The sequence below is a fragment of the Achroia grisella genome, unplaced genomic scaffold (genome assembly GCF_030625045.1).
Source record: "Achroia grisella isolate CSIRO2021 unplaced genomic scaffold, CSIRO_AGI_Agris_v1 utg3297, whole genome shotgun sequence".
Taxonomy (NCBI): domain Eukaryota; kingdom Metazoa; phylum Arthropoda; class Insecta; order Lepidoptera; family Pyralidae; genus Achroia; species Achroia grisella.
The window spans coordinates 118,340-131,692 of NW_026712802.1; the positions used below are offsets into that span (position 1 = coordinate 118,340).

The window sequence follows — 13,353 nt, forward strand, 5'->3', positions numbered from 1 at the left end:
CAATCTGAACTCCAAATGTGTGGAACAGGAGCCATATATTAAGTAAATATGTTAGATTTCACAAAAATATATATATACCTACTTAATTTCTGCCATGTAGATGCCATCTTGGTAAATACTTTACAGTATCACGTCAGCAAATAATGGTAATTATAAACAAATAGTCCAAAAGCCTTTCATATTATTCAGACTACATAAAAGACCCATATAATTTAACAATAAATATCTGTGTGTTTGTGCGTCTGTCTTTGACATCGTAACTTCTAAACGAATGGTCCGATTATGTTGTGATTCAAGACCAATGACTTTTTTCTTCAAAAGCTATCGAGACAGTTCTTAGGTACACTACAATGTTTTTAGTGTTTTTGGGGTCACAGATTTTTTTATCTTATAATCCTTTTTTTATATTATAGTCTTCATGGACTTTCAACGCATTTCTTACTGGAGCGAGACTTCTATATAAATATCATTTAAGTACAACAAGAAATAATTATTGGCAAGTAAGGATTAATCTCAAAACTAAAATGACATGTAAGAAAAAAGTATCAGAATATCAAAGTAATTAGGTATAGGCAAGCTACCAACAACAATATTGTCTCTTTTAATATATATGTATTATAAATGTGATAGTTTGTGACATATTTCAATGTTTTTTACTTTATACCACATAAATGATTGGATAAATTAGTAGTTATAAAGAGGTATATAGATAGTTTACGTTCTAGAATATTATTATTTTAACTCAAATCTTACGAAGGCAAAGCTATAGGATATCTTCTTAGTTCTGAGAGAATACTAGGTACTATAAACTGTACTGTATAACTTTTTTCCTAAACAAGAAGTATGTATACATATACATACTTCTTGTTTAGGAAAAAAGTTTTATTGATAGTTATGATAGTTCTTTCCTTTTGTCTATTAAACTCTGTTTTAATTAAAAGAAATCAATAGAAACATGAATAAACCGAGTGATGTACTAAAAGACTAAAAAATGAAACAAGATGCTTAGTTGGAAATTAACACATTATATTTTTATTGATACACTTCTTATATAATTAACAAAGAATAATATCATTATTCTTTGTCCAAACGAATAAAGTATACAAATTGCACAATATATTTCAATAAACAATACAATATATAATATTATATATTGCAGTATTAAATATTCTTTAGTCAAAACAGAATTTTGAAGTTCTAACTTTAAACTTCTAATGTAAAAGTAATCTCTTTTAGTTGAATTTACTATAAACTCGGTTCCATTAATTTTATCAGTGAAATAAATCTAAAACTATTCGAAAGTAGTTCATTAATTTTTTGTATTTAAAGACAGACATTTTTTCTAACGGTACTAGTGCAATTTATATATGTACTTTAGTCGACCACTAAGTATGATTTATTACATGAATTACTAATTTTCGTTATTCCATACAATATATGAGTGTCGTAAGTCTATTCACAATCAATTTGTCAATAATATTACTTAAGCTATTTTGAATAAAAATTCGTACATTGGACGGAATTAGGATATTAAAGGCTAACATTTAATTAGTAAAGCTACATGACTTTTTACATAAAAACAAAAAGCTGCTTACTTAAAATAGAATTGTTATAAGTATAATATTATTATGCAGTTACCGTTCAGATATACAATATCTAAAGTATAAGGCTCAGTCCGCATTTGACTTTTATTTATATTATTATTAAAAAATATGGCATACAATGTTTAATAATAAACTTCTCTCGTTATTGCCTTTAATTTCTAATAATCTCTAATCTTTTCTGATACTTTATAATTACTACTTCTTCTTTCTGTATACCCATTTTTTAATTCATATCCCAACGGTGATCGTATGCCATTCTCGATGTATTTTATATTCGTAGTAGGCTCCTTGTAGCCTCTGCTCTTGGTAACAGAATTAATTTCTCTCGACTCAATTATTTCTTTAGACCGCCCATCTCTAGATGGGACTATTTTCTTGCTCACCGTTTCAACCGTATCCGTAATGCTTGGGCGTTCAGGATCCCCCGACCGAGTCTGATATCTATATGTCTCTGAAAAATTGTCACTGCTGTTACTACCTCGTCGAAGAGCTGGAGATTTTAGTCGTGTTTCCAAACGCGATACAAATGGACTTGTTTCTCTATTCAAAGAATCTGTTTTATACAAAGAAGTCTTTCGTTCTTCACTAATACGTTCTTTATAATGCGGCGAAGGTGTACCATAACGAGACGAGAGCCTACTACCATCTGATTCGTCATCGGCGTGTAGTGTTTGATATAATTCGGGAGCGCGTTCACGGAGACCTTTTAAGAATATCTTTTTTTTATCAGTGTTCTCGTGTGATTTACTAAATCCATTCGTATGCCCATTAGATAGTGGTGTGGTTTTTCCGTATCTAGCTCCAAATAATCCATCCTTTCGACGTTCAGTTTCACGAGAAACAGCATCGGCGAGGTCACGTTGACTTCGATTAATTATAGATACGATGCCTGGACTTTTTAACTGTTCTGGAGTTTCATCAAGCCGACTCAAGTGGGGGTTTGATTTATACATGGTAGAGTAATTACGGTTTATACCTGATATGTAACGTGGATGGGTCTCCTGTTCTGGTGCTCCCATAGCAAAACTCTTGCTTCTGTTAAGTGCTTTATATGTTCGAGCCGGCTTTGCTGGACCAGGTGGATAACCGTTTATTTTTCCGTCCGGCGATGTCGATATATTGTTGGATATGTTTACAGCACTATTGGACCGTTTGTTAGGAGTCAGTCTATGCCAATACTTGTTTGAACTTGGCTTCTCGGTGGGTTTCTCTTTGCGTTCGTGCAATTTTCGTGGCAATGTCTGTGCACTTCTTGTATAATCTTCTTCTGGTTCACTGTTCGGGTTCAATCTACTCGTTGAATGACTGAATCGACCCAGCGTACTTGAAGATTGACCCCTGAAATGCAAAAAAATAATACTATTAAGGATTTTTTATCTTAATAAGGATCTTTGTCTGTAAAACAGACCCACGTATTTTATTGTTGTCTTCTTATATATCACAAAAACATATAATCTTGTTAGTGATTGTATTCAATGATATCGCATCCCACGCACCTAACGACCATTCTTTGTTTACGTTGAAGTGCCGTAACGAAGTCTACATCTGATTTACGAGTTTGTAGTCTGTACTATTGCGCAGAAGTTGATATATTGAGGACTATAAATATGAAACAACATAAAAGCGTGAGATTAGTAATTAACTTAGTTGAACATAAAAAAAACAATGGAAGCAAATACTTATTAATTTTATTTCATGATATCGTATCGAAGTAATTAACATAAAATTACCATAGATACACCTGTCACAAGCTAAGAATGTTTCCCTGTAATGAGTCATACGAGTTGTTGGAACAAATGACAAATTGTAATAAACTGACTATTTAATCTGACAACATTGTGACTCAGTAAACTAAATAAGGGTTTCTTTGTGAGTTAAATATTTAACCTATTATGTCCATGGTCGACTACGGATCTAAAAGGCAAGATTACGCCGGAAAATAATCTTGACTTGTCTGATGTATTGCAAAATTCTGATCAGTTGCAGTTAGCCGTTCATTTGCAATGACAATTATTTAGATGATGAATATTTGATGAACTTTATTATGGAAAGATTGAATAAGAGCCGTGATGTGTGTGTTTTTATAAGCTATAAACTGAAATATGTAATCCGCTATTTACTCATTACATTTAGTAGTGTAATCCACTAAATCGATATGTGCAATAAAGAAAGTGCAATTCAACATACAGATAAATACAAATTAAAAATATATATTTCGTGTAAAGCTTTGATTTCCAAGTCTTTATTTGTTTATGGTGACTGTTTTAAATGATCAATAATTATAGATACAAGTAACGCGAATAAGTACAAGGCCTTATTTACTTCCATCTCCCTCGTGACTGATATTAATCATATTCGAAGTCTGTTTTTATTATTCCGGAATTTAGTTATATGAATATCTACCTAGTTAAAGTTTCTTAATAGCCGATCCAATATTATGGTTTCAAAATCCTTATATACTTTATTAGTATGTAATTTGGTCAGCCTTGCGTAAATTGTAAACTTAACATGCGACGTCATCTAGAAAGTGTGCAAATTACCAATTTAGGAATAAATAACTTTTGTTTTATTTACGCAACACTGAAGTAGTAGGCGACGCCTGCCACTTTCCATTAAGTGGGCCGGCAGCCTTTTTACTATTGTAATTCCTGTTACAGGATCTAAGTGCTCGTCGTAAGGTTTCTTATTGCCAAGCCTATCTAAACTCGGGGATATAAGGAAAGTAAATCACAAGCCACTAAAATATAACAGTTAAAAAAATCGGCGGTTGTCAGTTCCTAGAAACGCAACCGGCATTTTCTCCACATTGTATACATTACTTTTGAGATTTGATTACTGAGAGTTACTATCTCTCCTACCCGGAGAGATAGTAACTCTATTCCTATTCTATTTTCACTAGTCTCCAACGCGAAACTCGTTCTAGAGTTTTTGATCATGTTGTATGCCTGGCTACAAAATCTATATTGAAGACGGTCCCGCTATAATAGAAATAAATTATGATTTAGGCCTAAATCGCTGAATCAATTAAGATGAATGTTGGTATAGGGATAGATTATACTTCGAGATGGTTATAAGCTACTTTTTCTCTTTATGGGCTAAATCAAATATACGAAAAGTTTGCAGAAATATTGTTTTTAATTCAGAAAATGAAGATTAACGCGAGAGAAGCTGTGGGAAGAACTACTATAATATAAAATGATCAGAATCGAATTTTGATAATTGACTCGATTAATTTGTTAGAGAATACCCAAGAAATAAATGGTAATTTTTTTTTATAAATGGCGAATTTTAAACGAGCCGACTATACGCGTTTCAGGAATACTTCTTCTTCTTCTTCCTTAGTAAGCAAAATATTTATAATAAAATTTAATACAATTGCTTAAAAGGTATATAATTACAAATTTCTACTATTCAAATTGAAATATTTTTTAAGATTAATGGACATTAAACGTTATTTTACTGCATTGTAACACGCTTGTATCTTTGCTCACTATTATCATATCAAACGTCAAACCAGTTTGGTAGCTTTATGTATGTACAACTATAATAATTTCTGAAAAATGATATTATGACTATAGAGCATCTCTTCACAACATAATATATTCATTTCATTTTATTTTTTTAATTCAATCAAAAGACGTCTTGACTCTTGTTCTGCGTGAGTGTTCAACGGCGTCTGTTTAAGCCATAAACAATAATCACAATATTTAAAAAAATATACTTAATTTGAATCGGCTATAGTATGAACCCTACACTGCAATTATGTAAACGTTTTGTGTATATTTTGTCATTACAAATATTAGATCATAGCTTAAAATTGTAATTTGGTATTATTTTAAGTAAGAAGTTTTTTTAAAACAACAGTCCGTTATAAATAAATAAATAATTTAAAATATATAATATTCTATGAATTAACATCGTAACTTAAATCTATGTATATTACATATAACTATTACAGCTCCTAAGCATTTTAAACATTTATACACGTAGGAGGCGATAAGGATCTGTTGTAGGACAAGATTCTATTTAAGGCTCATATTTTTTTAAACATTTTTAAGTTATTTATAGTTATGATATTACAAAATGTTATAAAATTAAGCATATTCAAATAAACAGATGAAAAAGAGCGTCGTTAGCTTCGGTACCCGAGCACTACCAATTAAGGACGTATGTCAACGTTACTAATATAAAAACGAACGTGCCTCATTTATTTTTATGTAGTAGTAAAGAATGTGGGGGTGTCACTCACCGGTCTCGATGATCACGGGCGTCAACAGCGGCAGCGCGTCGCGAACTGCCCTCGTACTTATGTTCTCGGCCGTAAATGCTGGGCGCGAAGGGGTCCTCACCAAGGTAGTAGCGGTGAGGCGGTGCGACAGGCGGCGCCAATTCACCACCGTACTGCTTGTATGTTCGCGACGAATGCTCCGGCGACGGCGTACGCGAGTTACGCCACCTTGCTTTACGTTCTGCTGATGCTGACCGAATCTTCCCAACTAACTTTCTAATAGAATTCCCAATTGCGGAACCCACTGATTTTCGAACTGGAGACGGCCGTCGTCCACTATCAGCGAAACGGGTTTTTTGATTTTGTTTACGTTCATCACGATCACGACGACGCGGCGGTGTTCGGTCACGATCGGAGCTGCTGCGACGGTCTCTCGGGGGAGAATAATCGGGAGGTGGCTCCGCTGTCCCTTCATCACGGCTATCACCTGAACGCCCTGAGTTCTCATTCCGAGATGAACTTCTGTAACCGCTATCGTAGCGCTGTTCTTCAGAGAGCCTGTGTTTGGAATGTCGTTTTCTTTCTGGTGCCACAGGTCGATAATCATCATCCACAGATGGTTCACGGAAGGAACGATCGGTTTCCAAAGGGCGGAATGGCGAACCACGCGGTGGACTATGCATTGTCGATGAGGATACGTAGGCGGAATCGTCTCGAGAAGGCGGATTACGTCGTCCGATAGGAGATAATCTTCCTTGAGGCGAATCACGTTTTCCATACACGTGTCTAGGTGACGAACCATTTAACCGATCATTGCTAGCATATGGTGAACGAACTGTTGGAGGCGAGGGAGAGGAGCTACGTGGCTCAGGCATTCTAGGCTTACTAGCACGTCGCTGTGACCAATCAGCAACACCTTTGAAATAACCTCCGGTTCTATTCACTGGCGGAACTGTTCTTTCATCGGAAGGTGTAGAGGATTTTGTTTTACGAAGGACTCGATCTCCGTATACCGGCGGTGGTGGTCCCGACGAAGTCTTCCCGTAATAACCTTCGTCTTCTGCTGCTTTATTTTTGGCATAGAAAGCAGGTTCAGGTCTTCGTCCTATCTCTTCAGCTATGGAATCATGGGATGACCTCGATTCGCTACCGAAATGACTCTCGAGCCACTTAGACGTTTCCTTTTTGCGAGTCTCTTCTTCTATGTCGAAGTCGAGTGGTCGTTTCGTATATTCTTTATCGTGTTCTGAAAGGATGAAAAGCTTTATTTAATATGATAAACCGTAAACCGTTAATACGAGACGAGCGGCTGTGCGGCGTCTCGCAGAGAAGTGTCACGGTATTGCTCGCGCACATGTTATGGCGTAATCGTAAGTCAATAAGTTTGCTAAACTATCGAAGGTCAATGCGATACAAACACTCGAGACATCTTTACTTAATCGCCATGAGACTCCGGTGCGGCAAATTATTTACTGAATAATAATTTCTAGGTCACTATTCTTAATGTTTTGAAGTATGCTATTATGTAACAATTTCGTAGTACTATTACAAGTGTACATAAGTTATTAGATTATGTATTTGTCAAATTAATTGCCACAAACAAATTCGTGTGATGACCAAATATTAACCCAGAAAACAAACAGGCTTGTCTTTTACTACGATTATTTTGAGATATATTACAAGTCTTAATAAAAGAAAATGATATTTTATACAAAACAATTAGTATTAATACTATACATATATTTTGTATGGTGATTTAATTTGAGATCATTAGAATGTGATACAGACCGTTAGATCAAGTAGGTCATTTATACCAAAAGAAATGACTATAGAGATATCTCACTATGTCAGAAGCGTTTCTCTAATTAAATGAAGATGGAATAATTGTAATCCCATATTTTCGAGTAGGTAACAATAATTGTAATATGTCTGAAGGGTAAATAAATATCTGGAATTAGTAATCTATTATTTTATTATTATTGACATTATATTTGTATTTATAAATGTATTTTGTACGAAATTGCCGTAAAACAAACACATAAGTGGCGTTTGAAAATGACCTCAGTTTTCGCGTAGGCTCAATGACTCTCTATAAACAGTAAACTGATGAACAATGTTACTTAAATTACCTACTTTAATTCTCCTTTTGAAGTAGATAGTGGTTAAGTTTTGTTTTACCAAAATAACTTAAGGGAAAAGTAAGCCACTAACTTAATGTGTAGGAAGGTTGAGATGTAGGTCGGCAATACTTAGTGCAAAACTAATGTAAGAAATTGATAAACATAAACAATATGACCTTCCATTCAGTAACTCTGTAACTATGACTTTTACCGATTTTTAGCAATCATATAGGATGAATGGTAGTACAAAAAGTACATACTTTAATATAAATTCTATTAGAATGTAATTGCTGAGTTTAGAATCATTACTGCAAAACATGTCAAGCATAATTTTAACAGTGCCACAAATAAACTACTTATATCAAAATTATTTAGCTTTATTTAACACCAGGAATTGAATAATCAAATTTCATTCTGCACACCTACTCGGAAGCTAAGTGCCAATCATTAAGTGCGAACAAATTCATTTAACAAGGTCGGAATGTGTAACATTACTAAATAGATGCTCGCGTATTGTATGAGAAATGAATGGTCGATCCCAGTCATTATTATGATAATGCAAGAAAATCTAATAATCATTCATTTTTGTCGACAGTATACAAAAATACCGGCCAAGTAGAACTGACGATGTCGCTCCGTATAACAAGTAATAAGTTAAATATAATATTCTAATATATTCTTCTGTTTTTTTGCTTTTGCTAAAGGGATGAATTGAATTGGCTAAAGGGAGTGTGTTATACAATTAGGGTACTGCAATCATTATTTTCCTTTTTTTTATTTAGAGAATGTATATAGTCTACTTAATCTATTAATATTTGGCCCAATACCGTTATTAGTATTACTCTCGTTTTCCCTTTCTATTAAGATGTATACAGTATATAGTAATCTACATAAATAAAAACATTTTAATATTTCTCCACTATACTATAAAACACTATTATCCTAAATCTAATACTGGCATATATATTTGGGATAATATTCATACAAGCTACTATTTATATGATTGATTAAAAATACCATTTAATGCAAAGAAGACGCAGATAAAAACTAGCAAAATATCCATGTGTCTCTTTAAAATACTACCGTAAAATGCTGGCGCCAGGTGAGACGGCGTCACCCAAGCCTTATACGATAGATAATTAAGATAATATTCTTAGTATAACTCTACATACATATACACAGGAAATTAAATAAATTAAAATACAAATTATTTGTTCTTATTTTAATTTACTCGTTTGTCCTCCATATCAGGTTACGTCATTTCCCAACAACTAGCATTATAATATGGTACAATGCATGATTCGCAGGCTTGTCTATAGTTATTAGAACTAAATTGTATAAATCATGCTCAGAGTTCTGATAATTAAACGACTCATAACTAAAAATAATAATAACGCACGACAATTTATTTCACAGGTACTAAATAATAGTAACAACTAAATTTTTAACATTTTTAATTTCCTGATAATATTTAGATATATTTTTAATATATTAGAGTAGGTATTAGACACGTTCACCGCGTATTTGCCCGTTTCTATTAAATCTAAATCTATTATCTAAATAAAAAAAACTAAATTACTAAACTGAAAATACAAAGTTAGAACCGAGCACCAGCTAATTAGGCCCTTGTTAGATCAATCACTCAGTCGGGATAAGCGTTTAATACATAAAGTTTCAGAACTCTATGTTCTTACTCCATCACTAACAACAAAAGAACCACAAAACTATATAACCTATAAAATATTTGTTTTATTAAATGTAGTAAATATAGATACTAACTTCTAAACGACATTGCTCAAAGCGGCAAGATTATGCGAGTTAATTATTAGCGATAACAAGTTGCCTTAAATGTTCATGTCGCGTAGTTTGTTAGGCGCCGTGGGCAGCATATCTATCTACGGATAACACTCTATAAACCAATATTTAAATTCTACCCCACCTGCGCAGGTACCTACAACGTCGCATATTACAAATGCTACCGCTGTACAGTTATAGATTTCTTATAAACACAACCTGCATCTATTAGTGCACACGAGTAATACCAAGTAATTGAGGGGATTGTCAGTCATGTGGACTAATAAGCCCATTGCTAGTAATGTACCATGTTAGGTTAACCTTCGGTTTCTCCTGGAAACCATCGTGATAAATTCCTTGTGAATTCGCCACGATGAGCTCACTCAACCTACCTAATTCTCATTTTGTCTTCTTCTACCAGTGCCCCGCCAGAGTAAACTGTTAGTGCTAGCGGATGCATAAATTCATTATTCACCATTAAAAAAAACTTAGCATTCAAAAGCTATAATGGCACACAAAGACTATACAGAGACTATATATTTTTTGACGTAGTTTAAAACACTTTGACAATATGACTGATAAAATAATAAAAATAATAATTGATTAGGTAACAATAATCTTTATACCTACAAAATAAGCTGCCTAGCGGTTCGACCTGGCTTCGCACGGATATTGAATAAAAATTATAAATTTTAAAACTTATAACAAATAAACCATAATATCATCCTTTGATATCGATGTTCTCCATAAAACTTAAACTTTTCTCTCTCTTCTCTCTCTCTCTCTCTCCCTTCTCTCTCTCTCTCTCTCTCTTCCTAAATTCTACTCTAACTAGTACAAAAATATTGACAATACAGTATATTGTCAATATTTTTGATAGGGTGCGCCATTTTTTTTTGGATATTTTTTCACACGCAGGCTTACATTATATATATGTATATAAGTTTTCATACGGATCCATAAAGTTTTTTCAAAATATTCTAACTCCTACATCCATCAGGGATAATTTAGGATCCTAATGGTAAAATAAATTTTCAAATTTTTTAAACTATCAAATCTTTTCTCATAATTTAATTTAATTTTAGGTACAGATCGAAATTAGAATTTACAGGCGAAAATTATCTTATTGTTTAAATGTTAATATTTATATATTATATTATATAAATACGGCCGGATAATTTAGACTGAAATTTTCACAGTATATGTATAATGAAATATATTTAGCTGTCTGACAAAAATACAAAAATATTGGAGTGAAATAATTTGAATTAATTTTCTGAATGTATTCATTGGCGGAATGAAAACATATTTTTTATTTATGTATAAAATAATAGATGCCGTCGTGTAGATGTTTTATTCATTCTTGACGTTTGATTATCATCAATAGATGGCGTGGCCTGTGCGTGTACATATGCTGTAACATATGTACACGCACAGGAAGTCTGGGCATATCTACTTAGTATGTAGGTATGTATATAATTTAAGGATATACAATACATCTTTATTTCATATTCATTATTTAAATTCATAAAACTATATCTTTATTTACTTTCTAAAAAGATCGTAAAATACTGTATAAGATGTAATTAATTGTAGATTTTAGCCAACTCAGATCGTAAAGTCAAATATGGTACTGAAACATATATAGTAGCTTGTTTTTAATTTAAAGTTAAATAACTATAAACAATCTCACAAATACGTAGTGTAATAAGAATATGCGTATCAAGAAAAGCATTATTCATAAATGTTGTACAATATTTTCACAATATAAAAATGCTATTCCATAGGACAAAATGGTCCTATGGAATTGATGACAACTCATGAATACAACACGGTAACACGGCTGTCATATAATAATGCCCGTAGTGTTCTTCAGAACGGTTAGGCGGGAGTTGGCCTATATTTCACCCAATTTACATAATATCTTTTTTTAAATTATATCCAATATGTTATTCTAGTGTACAAGTTATGTTACTGTCAAAATTTCATCAGAATACGTTCAGTAGTTTTTGCGTGAAAGAATAGCAAACTATCATCTAACGATGAATCCATCCATACTCACAAACTTTCGCGTTTATAATATTACCAAGGTAAAATAAATTGGTACCTTTTACTAGATTTGAATTATTCGAGTAGATTATAGAAGCATTTTTCATTTGTAATTAAGAAGAAGATAAATAAAGAATAAAAATAATTACTTATAAGATATTTTGTTTCCAATATTTGTGTGAGCATAAAAACTGATATAATAGCTTTTGAAACTTTGCTGTTGTTAATATTAATAATTATTAGCCAGTCTGTATCTATAACTGTAAATTTAAAAACAATTAACGTATTTTTTGACTGTCGGTTTACAATCCAAAACATTGTCTAAATTTAAAATTAATAATGGTTATGATTCTAGTTTTCACACGACCGATTAATATTTCAATGAATTTAATTGACTTCTCACACACTTTCAAAGGGGCTGAGTTTGATTTGTTTTAATTTATAATATTTAATTTAATTTAATGCTATTTGCTATTATTTATTACAAATATTCAAATATATATATTATATACTAATTTCTATATCAGAGTTAAGTAACAACGCTATTTTCGGAACACTAACTATGACTTAATAAACAAATTCTTATGATAAATATTTAGTAATTTCAAAAGTTTAGACACAGTTAAGATAATGTTTAATTTTTTATTATTAATATAATATTATATTGAAGGAGTAAGAAGAAAGACGTTTCTCATTTTCCTTATGAGCAGGTCATAGAGCCAACTTGTAGCAGTATCTTAGAGCGAATATTGATATAAGAGAAGGGAAGGGAAACTTAAGTAAAACATTATACCCACCATTCAGTAAGACTGTACACAACATGCACGCGCCATATTGCTTCTAGAATATTATGTTATCTGTGCCTATAGTCTTATTTAATTAGGTATGATTGAATTTCGACCACTGGGCGAGCACTAGTATTTTATCATTTATAAGTGTGATGTTTCAAGGTAAGTATATACGGTAAGGACGGTAGGGAAAAATTAAAAATATAAGCAAAAATTTTGACGTTCATAAGCGGCTAATACGTCCTACATGAATAAATGATTTTTGAATTTGAATTTGAATAGAATTTAAATATAACAGGACATGGAGGCACGATTCGACCTTTAGTATACCAGTGCCTGAGGGGTATTACAGGTGTCACTTGATGACCTGATGTTCTTGACCATGTTGTTCTTATATGCACGAACAACACCAAGGACATCAAGCGAGGATTGCCACATACCCTCAAATGGGCTGTTAACTTGATAAAGGTAAGAAAAATATAAAGCAAAACACCTACCTGGTGATTGTTAAAATTCTTCAGCTTAATTAAAACTATTAAATATAAAATCACTATCACCAAATTTAAAAATCGAATTGTGTACTAACTTAAAAAATTAAAAATATTTTTATTAACGCTATTGGCTAAACTTTAATTTAGAAAAGCACATATTTATTTAAAATGTATAAATTTAATTTCTATAGCAACATTCAAAGATGTTTCACAGTCTTTGAATGTTGTGGACGCGGAACGATCCGTGGACCAAGGCCGTCAAGTTCACACTAAAATGGT

The 13,353-nt window shown here is 32.4% G+C and overlaps 1 protein-coding gene across 1 annotated transcript in view; it reads right to left on the minus strand.

Annotated features, from left to right (window-relative positions):
* Positions 1-1,120: 1,120 nt before the first annotated feature.
* LOC131843757 (serine/arginine repetitive matrix protein 1) overlaps positions 1,121-13,353 on the minus strand; it is a 66,980-nt gene continuing 54,747 nt past the window's right edge. Inside the window, exons 10-11 of the mRNA XM_059192486.1 lie at positions 5,854-7,078; positions 1,121-2,942 (exon numbers count right to left, since the gene is read on the minus strand). Of these exons, the coding sequence (XP_059048469.1) occupies positions 1,763-2,942; positions 5,854-7,078 (2,405 nt within the window). The 3' untranslated portion in view covers positions 1,121-1,762. The remainder of the gene's footprint in view (positions 2,943-5,853; positions 7,079-13,353) is intronic.